The sequence below is a fragment of the Alternaria rosae genome, assembly GCF_020736505.1.
Source record: "Alternaria rosae strain MPI-PUGE-AT-0040 chromosome Unknown BKA58scaffold_6, whole genome shotgun sequence".
NCBI lineage: Eukaryota > Fungi > Ascomycota > Dothideomycetes > Pleosporales > Pleosporaceae > Alternaria > Alternaria rosae.
This window is the reverse complement of record NW_025763575.1, coordinates 625,446-638,493: the sequence shown is the minus strand read 5'-3', so window position 1 is coordinate 638,493 and position 13,048 is coordinate 625,446. Positions and strand designations below refer to the sequence as shown.

Below are 13,048 nucleotides of genomic sequence, written 5' to 3'. Positions count from 1 at the left end.
GACGTGATAGATGTGGCAACGGCAAAGTTACGAGAGAGTGGACCCTTTCGACAGGCGCTGACAACGTTGTGGGCGAACCTCGGCCGCTAGCGACGCGTCGCGCTTGCCAACCTCTTTCATTGACTGTGGCATGCTTGCTATGCTACAATATGCGGTCTTAAGAAGCTTCCCTGATGCCCTTATTTTCGAAGCGCTACAAACTACAAACAACGAACATGAGTTCTCCACAAGAAGATGACTTCCCAAACATCAAGTGAGGCATCCGTAAAGAATCCCAGGCGTAACGCATACTCAAATCATCCCTACAACTGTAATGCCTCAAGCACTATCTGCCAATCCAATCCACTCTTTGTATTCTCCGGCATTAGCAGCCCCAACGAATGTCTGCCCGCATAGTTAGTATAGTTCATACGTCGTAGGGACATAAGCTTACAGTTTGCAAACAGCTTATGCGAATCTGCGTTGTTCAGCGCCTTCCTGGATGACAGCTCAACGGAAGGCCAGTACTCATAAGCCCAATCTAACGTAGAAGGGTTATAAACCTCTGAAGCATGCGTCATCTCGTGCAGAAGTATGTTACCCTGATCCTTAGCTAGACAGTTCCCTTCCACTACTGGCGGCTTGTTCCAGTAACTATCACAGAACGTAATGCCGAAGCCCCTTGCGCCGTAGTATGCAAGTAGGCTGCCTTTACAGTGATTGAGACGGTCTTGACAATAGATATTCAAGCTTGGCTTAGCGCATTCCCGTGCTACTGCGCTGAATCGGGCAGAAAGCTCATTTCTCGTAGCTGATGATGACGAGTGGAAGAAGGTTTCGAGCCGGGGGTGTCCATCTCGAGCTGCAGCTGCAGCTCCCGATGCCAGCTCTTGGCAGTTCGATTGTGCCTTGGCAAGATCTCTAAGCATAGAAGCTGTGAAGCCTACGTCAGCGTTTGTGCGAGTCTGTAGTGGAGAGGAGTACGCACTTTCGCAATCGTGGGGATTATCTGCACGTTCGGCTACTGACTTGTGATTAGCGGCTTCAGTACCGTTAACGGTAATGATGAGCTTATTGGAGTTGTATTCTAGGTGACCAACAAGCTCGGTCGAGTTAGTGTTGGCGTAGTGCAGTATGCCGTTTGCAAACACATCAAAGCTTCCGCCATTGCTGAGATCGTGTAGAGAAGCAGCTTCAATTGTAAACTCTTTCTTGTCTCCAGCTCCCAGAACAAGGAAGTCATGCGTGGATAGGTTATCGGCATCGAGGTGGACTTTTCTGATGCCCTCGAAAGGAACCTTGGTAGCTAAGTGTAGGTCAGCAATTGCTTGTCTTCAGTCGTGTTAGATGTAAAAGGTTTAATCGCAACTCACAACTGTTGTTGGCGAACATCGAGATGCGCTCGACGGGTAGCTTGTCATCGAAGAGGGTGCCTGTGCTGAGAAGATTCAAAGCCATATCGCCGTTGTTCGCCACTACAACCTTGACGGCGGAGTTACCCGCAGCAGTGAGTTGAACGCTAAGAGGTTCATCTCTTTTTAATAAGTCGACTGGAGCGGCGTAAGCGTACAATGCCCAGGCAGCCAGGTATAGACTGCTGCAGAGCTTCATTTTCGAAGAGAAAGCCGGTGGATAAGTTGAGACAATACTTTGAGTGAACTGATCGCATTTTTACGCTCGAGAGCGGGCTGTCTTATAGCATTCATGAGTCTGCAATCATGCACTAGTATTAGCGAGGGACGGATTAGTACCTTGGTTGTGATTTCTGGAAATCCTCTGAAACCAAACTTGAAGCTTACCTGCTCTCATGACAATCATTGTTTGCGAGTACCGACTAGGTTCTTCAGTACAATATGGGTTTTAGAGAATGTGAGTGGTTCGTTGTCTCGTGGTTATTGCAGTGCCGTGGAACGGAACCGAGGTCGAGAAACGATCGAATCGCAGGCATAAGATTAACACGCGACACACTGGTAGGGTGCTTTACAGTTGCTCTTGCGGTACTAGCCACTTTCGCAGCCCGAAAATTGAGCCTTAACGCTGGGGCATCTCACCCTCCGCGTTGGGTACGGTCGGCTGACTATCCGGGTGCGTGCCACTAGGGGTAGCTGGAATTCGTGGCACATCATGCTGTATACACACTACTAAACCTTGACACGTCAACAATCTCTGGTACAATGTATACTTCCACGTCGAAGGATGCTTTTCTTGAACGCAACTCGAAACGCAGCTAGCCCTGGTAGTGCCACGTTTAGTTGGAGGTAGAATGTTCATTTGGTAGGTCTGGAGGCTGGAGGCTACGAAGGCGCTCAAAGAAAGGACGAAGAGGCTAGTGTGTGATGGGACTGCTAGTATGAGCCGAGAACGTCATCTTTAGGTGGCGCGCTACCAGATAACTGGTCAAGGAGTGAAAATGTTTCGATACACTGTCAAAGCACTGTTCATGCTAGCAGAAGGCGTAGTCTACAGAAGCGATAAGAGACTGAAATGAATTCGATCGCTAAGCTGTATTGACTGCATACATAAAGAAAGAAGCTACTCGAGCCACTATAACATCAAACCAGCTCCATAGACTCAAAATCCTCCACGAGTATACATTGTCTCTCCTGCTCCTCAAATTTGTCTAAATTCTCGTCTGTAGTCGCCACGCTGTCATCTGCCAAATCCAGAACTTCCTGCTCCTCCGCTTTCATTCCCTTTTCACGCAACAACCTCCTTGTCTCCTTCTCGATCTGCCTGATCTCCCTCTCTGCCGCATCCATCACCCTCCTCGCCTTCATCTTCTCCTTCCTCTCCCTCCTCCTCTGGTCAATAGCCTGCCTGGCCTGAACTCTCAGGTCACGACTCAACTCACGCCGCGGTACAACGCGCACATCCTTGAACGCAGCGGGAAACCAACCACGCACGAAGTCCTCTCTCACGCTCTCGGTCGCGAGCATACTGTCCAGTCTCACCGCCGGAAAACTGACGGCGCGGTCGAGTAACTCCGGCAGGTGTTCAGCTAAAGCAAGCTTCTTGAACCGCTGCGAGCAGCGACGAACACGCTGCTGAGATTCTATCCTGGGGAGAGCAGGGAACCAGTGAAACTCCACTTCCACCTTCTTCTCAGCTAGTTGTTTGTTGAGATGGGGTATGTCGTCGACAAGCCATCTGTCACGGATTAGACCGAATGAGTGGCCCATCTTCATACTCTTGAGAACGCTTTGCGCATTTGAGAAGATGAGTACGCGATCGATTTGCTCAGTTATCGTGGGAGATGCGGCGACGCGGAGCGCTTCGCCGATGGATGATAGGGTGGCTTCTTTTGCGTTGGTGTAGTGTGCGATGGTGGCTTGGCCGGTCCAGACGGAAGTTGTACGTGAGTTGTAGCCGACTACTATGGCGCAGGGTTGGTTGCGCAGGTCAGCTCTGATGGTGCTGTTGATCCAGATCGCAAGTGTGCGGTCTGGCGGTTGGGAATACATCGTTCGTGCGAAGGCTGTGGCTTGTGCTTTGGGCTCATTTTGAATTGATGTTGCGTAGGTATGTTTGTCATCGCATCGAGATTTTGAGGTGAATTGAAAGAGGAAGGTGGTGCCGGGGTTGGCTGCAGGAGCTGGGGATGTCATGTCGGCGTCCATGGCTCTGACCTTTCCCAATGTGTTGCTTTAATGAGGTACCAACGGCGGTGTTTGACGACAGGATCTTTGCAGAAGTTGCGAAGATGGTATGTCGGAAGCTCTACGAAGGCGGTTACTACTCAAGTAGCTAGTGATAGAAGCGGAAGGTGCCACTTACACTCGCATGACTGGACCCTGGCTTACGATCTTAGTTGCTGTGGGCCTACAGTACTTTAAATAGAACTTCTACATCACCGACAGCCAGCACCAGAGCATTCACTCTCTATTTGAGTTGTACTAATCGTGGGTGGCTAGATAGCTAGTTATTTGTGGATCGTCGCAGAACCAATGGTTGACGAGCAGAGTACCTGGGTAATACCCTCCAGTGCACTGCAAACATGCGAATCAAGAGCAAGTTTAGTATACGTTGTGCCGAAAGTTCGCCTTGCGCATATTCGATGCAACTGCTAAGCTCGATCGGTATACAGTGAACTTCCATTAGGCAATTCGAGTTCAAAGCAGATGTGGGTAATCTCCAACAACACTGCATCTTCCATACCGCTAACCAATACTTGGACTCACAATCAACATAGAAGCGTGCACAGATCCATGTAAATCACATTTACCATTCTATCGTGAACATTTGACGTTTGTAGTAGCCTACATCTCATCATGCTGCACAATCACTGCCGCCCTCGCTCTTCGTGCCACAGGAACATCACAGCGAGCATAAAATCACACAATCCTTTATTTATCCTCTGCTATCTTCCTCAATCGCGTTCCTGTCACAACTATGGACTTGAATCAGCCCACAAGTGAAGAACAGTCAAGAAGTCCTCATATGCATATATACCTGCCATATTCGTCCCCCAGACTTTGCCTGCATGAACACTACATGATAGGAGCCTTTGATAGATATGTTCATACTACATTTACCACTTTCAAGTTAAACACATCATCAGCGCCACCCAACAAGCCTCTTCGATACTTCATAGCAGACCTCAACAGGGCTGAAACCCAACATAACCACATCCACATCCACAACCAAGTCTCTCCACCTCACGCTCCAAACATGTGCCAAATGGTCCTAGACATCTGCCCCACGTGCAAGTTGTGCGGCTCAAAACACGGGCCCTACTTAAAATCAAAGCGATGGCACGAGCCATGCGGAAACGCAGCAACGGCGGGACCCTGCACATTTGCCCCTAACATGGACAGGCAGGGTAACAGGGTATGCAGACACTGCATCTTCTTGGGTACTCAGAAGAAGAAGAACGAAGATCGGAAGAAGAAAGACGACGACAAGAAGAAGGACAAGGATAAGAAGGCGCAGGCTAAGGTGGACAAGGCGGCAAGGATGAAGAATTTCAAGTCGAACAATAAGGCGGAGGGAGATGCTATCAAGAGTTTCAATGGATACTGAGGAGGAAGGGAGTGGAGGGAGGCAGGAGGGAGGAAATTTGGACAGGTCTTTGCGGGTTCAAAGCGCTGTTACGGAGAGCGTGTGAGGAGTGTGTATCGGCGTATTTTTGGACAACGTGCATGTATGCGATCAGCAGGGGACAAGTATTGTATAACTGAAGAGCAGTAATAACTGGTTGTTATTCGTGGTATGGATTGTTTTATCAATGTCACAGACTGAGTAGATAGCGGATGGGTGGCAGAACTGTTGTGTATGATAGATGAGTAATAAGAAAAGCATGTTGAGCAATCGTAATTCCTATCGATTGGGTAAAGCAAGCACATATCAGCAGTCATTCTTACTATCCTCTCATCGTCACACTGCACCAGAGTAAGAACAGCAGGCCAGAAGTTCAATGTCAACAACATCGTAGATCAAGGAAAAGTGAACTGAGTCTTCGTAATCTTCATTGCATGTCATAGCACGTATGCCTTCAGGCCCTTTCTTTAGACCACACCCCAGGTATACCCAGCTTTTGACTCCCGCTTCACATCGCCACGATGGAGATCTACAAATACAAAGCGGAGCAAGTTCAGATAAGATGCCGCCCCAGAAAACGCAAAAGAGTCGTGCCCATAGGGCTTGGGGAGGGATTGAAAGACACAAAAGACGCTTGCCGTGCTGAAAGCTATGCACAAGGCTGCAGAGATGGACGGAAAGGAAATGCTAATAGAGCGCGACGCCACCAAGGCTGAGGTATGAGTTTGGGTTGGCAGGTCCTCCCGCCCACTAGGCGGCAGGCTGGGCACCAAACTCAGCGCCACCGCGACCTCTGGGTGCACCACGGCCGCGGTAGCCGAAGCCCCGACCACGTCCGCGACCACGGCCACGTCCTCGACCACCCCGGTAGCCATCGACGCTACCCTGGCCAAAGGTCTCCATGTTCTTCTGGCGCTCCTGGCTCCTGAACTCTTGACCACGGGTGGCCGCCTCTTCTCTGTCCTTCAGCTCGCTCGAGATGTTGTCGAAGAAGGAGCTCTTGTCGTACATAGATCCACCAGGGATGACGACCTCTTCCTTCTCCGTTGAAGCCTCGCCAGCGGGGACTGCCGGGGCATCGCCCATCGGCGATCCAGACGCGATGGCTTCCTTGACCAAGTCTTGCTTGTTGAACTTTGCGTTGGACGACTCAAAGTCAAAGTCTGTTGTGGGCACTTCCATTTTGGGGTGTTGAGGATGAGCACCACCTCGTCCTCCCCTTCCGCCTCGACCACGGAACTCTCCTGTTCCTCGTTGACGAGGCTGGTGTTGACGGCTTTGCTGTTCGCGCATGCCTTGTACCTGCTGTGCCAAGTTGTTCATGGGGTCTGAGACAGGGGGTTGGCCCTGCGGTTGACCTGATGCCTGGCCCTTGTTCTGGAGGTTGAGCTTAGCCATGGCCTCAGCGACAGCGGCGGTTGCTAATTGAGTAGCATTTTGTTGCTGGGCAGCGGTGGGCATTTGCGCAGGAGCAGCAGAGGGGCCGGCACCTTGTTGTGCTTGAGGCGCCGCCTTCGTCGCCCTTGGGCTTGGGATCGGCACAGCGGGGATGATTCGACCACCCTTGGGTCCGCTAGGTGCACCCTTCGCCGGTGGTTGACCGTTCTGGGGATGGGGTGGTGCCAACGCAGCCGATACGTCAGGCTTCGAGTCGACTGGTGGGGGAGGAGCCTGCTTGCCTGCTGCAGCTGGTGATGCCTTTGCGCCGTTCTTAGGTTGTGGCTTGGATGATGCACCGTCTGCCTCTGCTACCTTCGGTTGCTGGACCTGACCTGGCTTCTCATCCTTGCCTGCTTGGGGACCCTGAGGGCCCCGTGGGCCTTGTGGAGGCTGGTTCTGGTTCAAGCCGGGAGGGCCAATGGGCATATTAGGCGAGAAAGGACCAGGTGGCTGCTGGAAGCCGTGACCAGGAGGGAACCAGCCAGGAGGCGCTCCAAACGGAGGCGGTGGCATGCCGAATGCGCCCGGTGGGCCTCCCGGGCCTGGGAAAGGACCTGGACCACCAGGGAAACCACCTGGAGGACCGAATCGGTTTCCATATGCACCACCAGGGCCGCCAGGGCCACCGAACGGAGGGTATCCACCAGGCGGGAATTGACCTGGTGGAGGAAAGTTCGGCGGTGGTTGCTGACGACCGGCGAGATCTTGTGGGCTGCCCTCTTGCCGCGACTGGGGTTGTTGTACCTGTGGCGCATGCGTCGCGTCAGCTTGGCTTCTAAAAGTATCGAGGAGAAGCAGGTTGGGTATAAGGATCTCAGAAGGAAGGCAACGGAAAATATCCACACGGTTTTGCGCTCTCGGTGGTTTAAATGATTTACATCCGAAAATTTTACATCATCGAAAAAGAAAAGAAAAGGTAGTTGTGTAAACTTACTCCGATAATGGCTGGGTCCTGCGGCATGGCAGGCTGAGCCTTCTCCTTGACAGGCTCTTCAATGCGCAGATCCTTCACGTCGCTGCCCCGGAAGACAATTTGCTCGTATACGACGTCTGACGGTGGATATTCGTCTTTGCCGCCCTTGCGGCCCTCTGTACCGAAGGAGCGCACATTGTCTAATGAGACTGTGGAGGCTTCTGAGTTGATCTCGACGAGGGTACCGACATAGCTAGGAGGTGTCAGTCGCGTCGCGCAATGCGTCTGCGCGGTGAAGAACTTACCGGATGTCACTCTTGGAGATGAGAGAAATGCGAGATCTACGCGTCCGACGTCAGCTGGAGCTCCAGCTCGAATTGGAGAGCTGCGACTAACCCGATGAACTCGGACATGGCTGTGTAACGTGGGTATCAAAACGGGAATCGAAGGAACTGAAGCTCAATGAACAAGAAAAGAAGGCGGGAAAGTGGTTGGGAAGGGGTGAAGTGGTTGGTTGAGGAGTGAGGGGTGAGAGAAGGTTGGAGAGCTCCGTGGTCGTGGGCTGAAGCTGCAGAAACTTGGCGCACGTTTAGCGAGGCGTAGTCTGGAAGCTTGGAGCCTCGTTCATCCACCTGGCACCTCGGGCTACCTTTACCCCACATGTACTACATTTGACTCTTCGTCGGGTTGCGACGCTGCACCCATGCTTTGTCACAGCCGATGAATCTGTGCGTCGTCAGGCCCTTGTGGTCGTGAATTACATCACCTTCTCTAATTTACTTGGGCTTCTCTGATAGCCCTACTCCTCGCGATGAGCGTTACCGACGATGGGCTAAACGACATCTACGAGGCCCTGGATCGCTACAACTGGGACGATGACATCGAGTTCCAGGCCGGTCTGCAGGCCATCATTGGCAGCAATAGCACACCGGAACAGACGACCGAGCTAGCGTTACGGGCGCGTTGTTTCTACTATGCGAGGTACGATCGATACTCGAGACAGGCTTATGCTTCAAGGGGGTCAATTACTAATACTCCGCAGGAAGTACAACAAGAACATCGACTTCAACGCCTACAAAGCCTACCGTAGCGCACGCAACCGCCCGCCTCCAACCCCACCCACACCCCACAACGTCCTCGCCTCATCCGTCGTAGACGAGATGCTTCCAGCCGGCACTACACCAAACGCATCTACAACAAGTCTACCCATGACGAGCGACCTCCCTCCAAGCAGCGAGCCAGGAGGTATCATGCCCCCGCCAACAACCACAGCTGAACCACCCGCGCCGTACCCCACATCATTCGCCCACATCGTCGAGCTGATCACAAGCGGAAAGCCCGTACCAGGCATCAAGGAGATCCCGCCTACAGTACTAGAAGGCCAAGGCACAGAAGCTAGTAAACCGAAGAGGAAGAAGCCGTGGGAGAAGGACGAGGCGTGATGTCCCCCCATCCTATAAAATATAGATTCCAATATCGACTGACAAGTAGACGGGCGTGGCTCCGTAGTTGCATAACGGAAATTGAAACGTTCCATCTATGCTCAAAATGCTTGCTTGGTCATGGTGCTAACTCTTCTGCTTGGTTCTCTCAGTCGCTTCCTTAGCTTTCGCAGCCTTGGCAGCGGAAGAAGCGACTGAGAGAATGCCCAAGCAGAAGTCTTACCATGACCAAACAAGCGGTTCGTATCTTCGAATCGCCAATCCAACATAGGTACATGCAGAAGAGGCACACATGGAATGTCGTCAAGGGTGTGTTTGAGCTGTAGATACCAATGATGGTAATGAGATACCCACGCAGACGGGATTCGTAGGTGCGCGGAAGGGGAATGTATGAATATGTGATCGAGATACAACGATACTATGCATTTAGTCCAAAAACAACCTACACGCTATGCTACCTACATCCAAGATTTTCCCTTCGCTTTATCCATCCCTCTTACATCATCCTCATCCTCATCCCATCCTAACCCACACCCCAAATCCCAAGAGTAAGAATACCAAACAGCAAACTGGGGTATATAGCAGATCCAACCTCCCAACCTTACCCAACCTTCCCATATACGCCCAATATACACAAACATCAAAAGAGACATCAACCCACCTTATATTTTACCGGCATGAATGAAACGAACTGTCCTCCTCCTACAACACAGCCTCAAGAATCCTATCTTTGAGACTCTTAACCTCTTCTTCTCTCTCCCATAACCGTCGCTGCATGTCTAGAAACTTGCTTTTCCATGCTGCAGGCGTCATCTGACTTGGCCCAGCATCATCCCTATCTAATGCCGCTTCGCCGTCTCTTCTGCGGTCTCCACTCGCGTCTTCGGTATTTTCGTTGCGTATTTCAAGACCCTTGGCAACCCACTCTCCGGTCAACCCGCCGAAGTTTACGGCGAAGTAGACGTCAAAGGTTTCTTTTATGCGATTGCCTGAGTTGCCAGGACGAGAATGTAGATTATCTACGGTAGTAGCATCACCGTCGTCTTCATCGTCGTCGATGGGGGACTCGTAGCCGTCGCCGCCAATACGAAATCGTATGCATTCTACGCGACGAACGCCACCTGTAGGTCCGCCAATACCGATGCCGACTGCGCTGGTGAGGCCGAGACAACTACTGATTGCTATGCCGAGGGTTTGATCGGACATAACTTTAGCTGGGGAGGAAGGTAGTCCCGATGTTGGTTTTGAGTAGAGTGGTTGGAGAATAGCAGTAGCCAGGGTTTTCGCTTCGTTGCCTCTTAAACGCTTCCGCCGACCGGTCAACGGGGCGCGGATTAGCTCGGCGGCTAGGGCGCGGTTGAGTGTTTCGAGAGGGATTGAAGGGAGAGACGGGGAGGTGGTAGAGAGGTCTGGGGAGGTTTGCGAGCGGATTGGCGGTGGTGGTCGTTGTTGGGCGGGTGTTTCCGAGGGGGTGAGCGCGCCGTGGTAGGTCTGATGTGTTGGCCTGTTGTCTTGTTTTTGGTACATGCTCTGCTGTTCATAGGCATGTGCGGGTGAAACTTGTGTTGAGGCGGCGCTTATTGGAGAAGGCCCTAGACCAGTGCCGGGAGAGTCGTTTTGCTCTCCGTTTACCAGTACCGTTGGTGTGACTAATCGCACTACTGGGTTGCCGACATTTGGAGGGACCTGGAGACTCAGTCGCTGTTTCTGCGGCGCGCCACCCATGAGCTGGCCCTCCATTTTGGAAGGCGATATGGCAGACGCCGGTGTTGGCGGGAAGCGGAACGAGTTCTCGGGTGCTGGAGGGTCAGAATGTGCGCGCTCAACTATCGGTGTTAGATTGCCTGGAGTACGGTCGATGGGTGGTCCTTCTTTCGTCTTCGGATTGGCCGGAAACGTGTTGTACGGTCCATCTCGAAATGATCGATTGCTCGGCGGCCGGCCACGAAGCTTGCCGGTAGACGAGGTATTGTTGGTCGACCATGCCGACGATACAGCGGGACCGTGGCGTCGACGAGAGCGTGACCTTGCACTGGACGGGGTGACGGCAGACTGAGGCTCATCGAAGAAGGGGTATGCGGATTGTGGTGTTACCGCGGAAAGTGGATGAGGGGTTTGAGGTGTGTCGTGAGTATTCAGTCGCCATCGTATGTGTTGTCCAGACATTGGCGAATCGGTATATGGTGTCAGGCTCTGGCCTAAACGACTTGGTGCTGACGCTGCTGTCAAAGCGGAAGAAGGAGTGACGGTTGAGACTGTAGTCCATGGCTCTTGAGGGGTGAGGAAGCCTCCATGCATGTTGTTAGGATGGGCGCTAGTGGGGTATGCTGATTGGGGCTGCAGCACGTTGCCAAACGGTATTGACGTATCCAACTGCGGGCGCTTACGAGCCGGCGCGCCTTCGTCAAAGTCGATGTCGTCCTCTCCGTCATCAGCTTTCCGCCGTCCGCGCTTCGGCTTGAACTTGGGATCGAGAGCCCGGATAGCCAGATCTTCCTCCAAAGGTACACCATCCCGTCCATCAGTCGGAAAGGGGTTGTGAGGATGAGGTATTTGCAGGAAGTAGGGGTGTTGCTTGCCCAGCAGATACTCGAAGAAGGCGTCGATGTGCATGGCGCGCATCCATCGCTGTGATGATTAGCAAATGTCGGAATGGTGTATGAAACGCGCAGGTGATTGGGGGGCCATGTCGGACTGCGCTGCCCCTCTGACATGCAGAGGCCACATCTTGGACCAAGTCGTGAGGAACAGTTCATGTCAAATATCTCCCAGAGTTAAAGGCTCGTTTCGCGCACTGCGCCGGATACCAAGTAGGTGGTTCGGATCACAGTGAGGCGTTTGAGGCTGAAGTCGACTGCGCCGCACGACCCGGATGACATGCATAAGACGTTGTCGGAGCCCACTGGGCCAGAACTCGGAAAAACTGGTAGGAAATGTCTCGGCGATCGCCGGACAATAGAGACGTGAAAGAATTTGAGGCTCTTACCTTTAGTCTGACTGAGTACTGCTGCACCTTCTGCGTGCTCTGTCCCTCGTCCGTGTTGGGCGGCTTGACTCCCAGGTCCAGCGCCAGTTGTGTCCATGTTTTGATTTCTTTGGCGTCCAGCTTGCGTATCAGCTCGAAGAGAGTCCATGTGTTGAATGCGTTGCCGTCGCTCTTTGGCGGTGTCCGGAACAGCTTGACTAGTTCGCTCGTGTCGATGGTGGTGGGGAAGTTGGGGTTGCAGTAGAGGATGAAGGTCGCGTAGGCGTGGTCGATGGTGTCGTCGGATACATCGCGCGATGGCGTGTCGCGGTCGGCGGGCTCGTAGTGGGAGGCAGCCTGGCGCGGCTGGCTGGTGGGCGATATGGCGGAGAAGCGCGGCGAGGCTTTCGCAGACGCTGGGGGAGTCTGGGAGCTGCGCATATCGCCATAGAAGCCGTGGGCGAGGTTATGGGCATTGTCTGGCTGAAGTAGGTGACTGGACTGGGCCTGATGGGGGACCGCCGACATGGGCGTGTGCACATTGCGGCTGGCACCTGTGCTCTGCTCCAGTCCCGGATCAATTGCTGGTACACCACCACCGCCTGGATGTCGAAAGGGCGAGTAGGCCGGCCCGCTGCCAGGCCCCGCGTGTTCGTAGTGCTGGTGGGCGTTGGCTGTCAGGTGCAGGCTGTGCTCCGTCTCTCCCTCGTCGCCAAAGTCGACTTGCATGGTTCTCCACAGTGTAACGCGCTCTGCTGCTTCCTCGGCCCGTCAGCATGCCATGAGGGCGTCGAGATGATTCGCGGCCGCGCTACTGCCAATAGCAGGCCATGGATATAGAGGTGCGTCCCGAGGTTTACTTCTTCTGGCCCCAAGGGGAGTCCTCACTCAGCGCCTGCTGTCGCAGCGGAGCCGGCGAGTCCAGCGCGAAGAGGTCCAACGATAGGATGCGATGCGCCCAGCGCCGTCGCTCTGTCAGGACAGTCGCGAGAGAGGGATTACGTCGTTTGCAGTGGCAGCGCGCTATGGAGTCGCGTCGTCGAGGGTCCAGCGGGTGGTAATTTGCGGTCGTTCAGGTGCTATGGCGGGTCGTGCCTGCCTGCTTCGGGGCATTTTGGTCAGTTATGCCAGCTGAGCGGTACCCCAGCATCGTAGCGTCTATTTTAAGATCAGCCGAACGCACCACTGCTCACCACACCCATGTCGCTGCACCATCCTCACCCCTACCACCTCTGCTCTGCACGCTGACTGGCTGCCTATTTACGCTCTACA

At 53.3% G+C, this 13,048-nt stretch overlaps 6 protein-coding genes across 6 annotated transcripts; 1 reads left to right on the top strand and 5 right to left on the bottom strand.

Annotated features, from left to right (window-relative positions):
• Positions 1 to 333: 333 nt before the first annotated feature.
• Positions 334 to 1,590, bottom strand: BKA58DRAFT_458800 (neutral protease 2-like protein; the record flags this gene model as incomplete). Its single annotated transcript, XM_046174688.1, has 3 exons — positions 334 to 384; positions 434 to 1,285; positions 1,353 to 1,590. The coding sequence occupies 3 exons, from the start codon at positions 1,588 to 1,590 to the stop codon at positions 365 to 367; spliced, it is 1,110 nt and encodes a 369-aa protein (XP_046024057.1). The 3' UTR covers positions 334 to 364.
• Positions 1,591 to 2,531: 941 nt separating this feature from the next.
• BKA58DRAFT_440613 (uncharacterized protein) lies at positions 2,532 to 3,596 on the bottom strand (the record flags this gene model as incomplete). The annotated part of the gene is made up of 1 exon (XM_046173763.1): positions 2,532 to 3,596. One exon carries the CDS (start codon positions 3,594 to 3,596, stop codon positions 2,532 to 2,534), a length of 1,065 nt encoding a protein of 354 aa, XP_046024056.1.
• A 1,421-nt stretch (positions 3,597 to 5,017) lies between these two features.
• BKA58DRAFT_189085 (uncharacterized protein) lies at positions 5,018 to 5,586 on the bottom strand. Its single transcript, XM_046165577.1, has one exon. The coding sequence runs from the start codon at positions 5,403 to 5,405 to the stop codon at positions 5,067 to 5,069; it is 339 nt and encodes a 112-aa protein (XP_046024055.1). The 5' UTR covers positions 5,406 to 5,586; the 3' UTR covers positions 5,018 to 5,066.
• On the bottom strand, positions 5,586 to 7,961 carry BKA58DRAFT_189043 (Scd6-like Sm domain-containing protein). Its single transcript, XM_046165576.1, has 4 exons — positions 7,766 to 7,961; positions 7,675 to 7,710; positions 7,391 to 7,622; positions 5,586 to 7,200 (listed from the first exon to the last, which is right to left on the bottom strand). Exons 1-4 carry the CDS (start codon positions 7,780 to 7,782, stop codon positions 5,767 to 5,769), a joined length of 1,719 nt encoding a protein of 572 aa, XP_046024054.1. The 5' UTR covers positions 7,783 to 7,961; the 3' UTR covers positions 5,586 to 5,766.
• Positions 7,962 to 8,007: 46 nt separating this feature from the next.
• Positions 8,008 to 9,246, top strand: BKA58DRAFT_421501 (uncharacterized protein). The gene is made up of 2 exons (XM_046172782.1): positions 8,008 to 8,350; positions 8,412 to 9,246. The coding sequence occupies exons 1-2, from the start codon at positions 8,181 to 8,183 to the stop codon at positions 8,809 to 8,811; spliced, it is 570 nt and encodes a 189-aa protein (XP_046024053.1). The 5' UTR covers positions 8,008 to 8,180; the 3' UTR covers positions 8,812 to 9,246.
• BKA58DRAFT_386373 (ARS binding protein 2-domain-containing protein) lies at positions 9,247 to 12,868 on the bottom strand. Its single transcript, XM_046170458.1, has 2 exons — positions 11,798 to 12,868; positions 9,247 to 11,439 (listed from the first exon to the last, which is right to left on the bottom strand). Exons 1-2 carry the CDS (start codon positions 12,503 to 12,505, stop codon positions 9,514 to 9,516), a joined length of 2,634 nt encoding a protein of 877 aa, XP_046024052.1. The 5' UTR covers positions 12,506 to 12,868; the 3' UTR covers positions 9,247 to 9,513.
• Between the last annotated feature and the right edge of the window lie 180 nt (positions 12,869 to 13,048).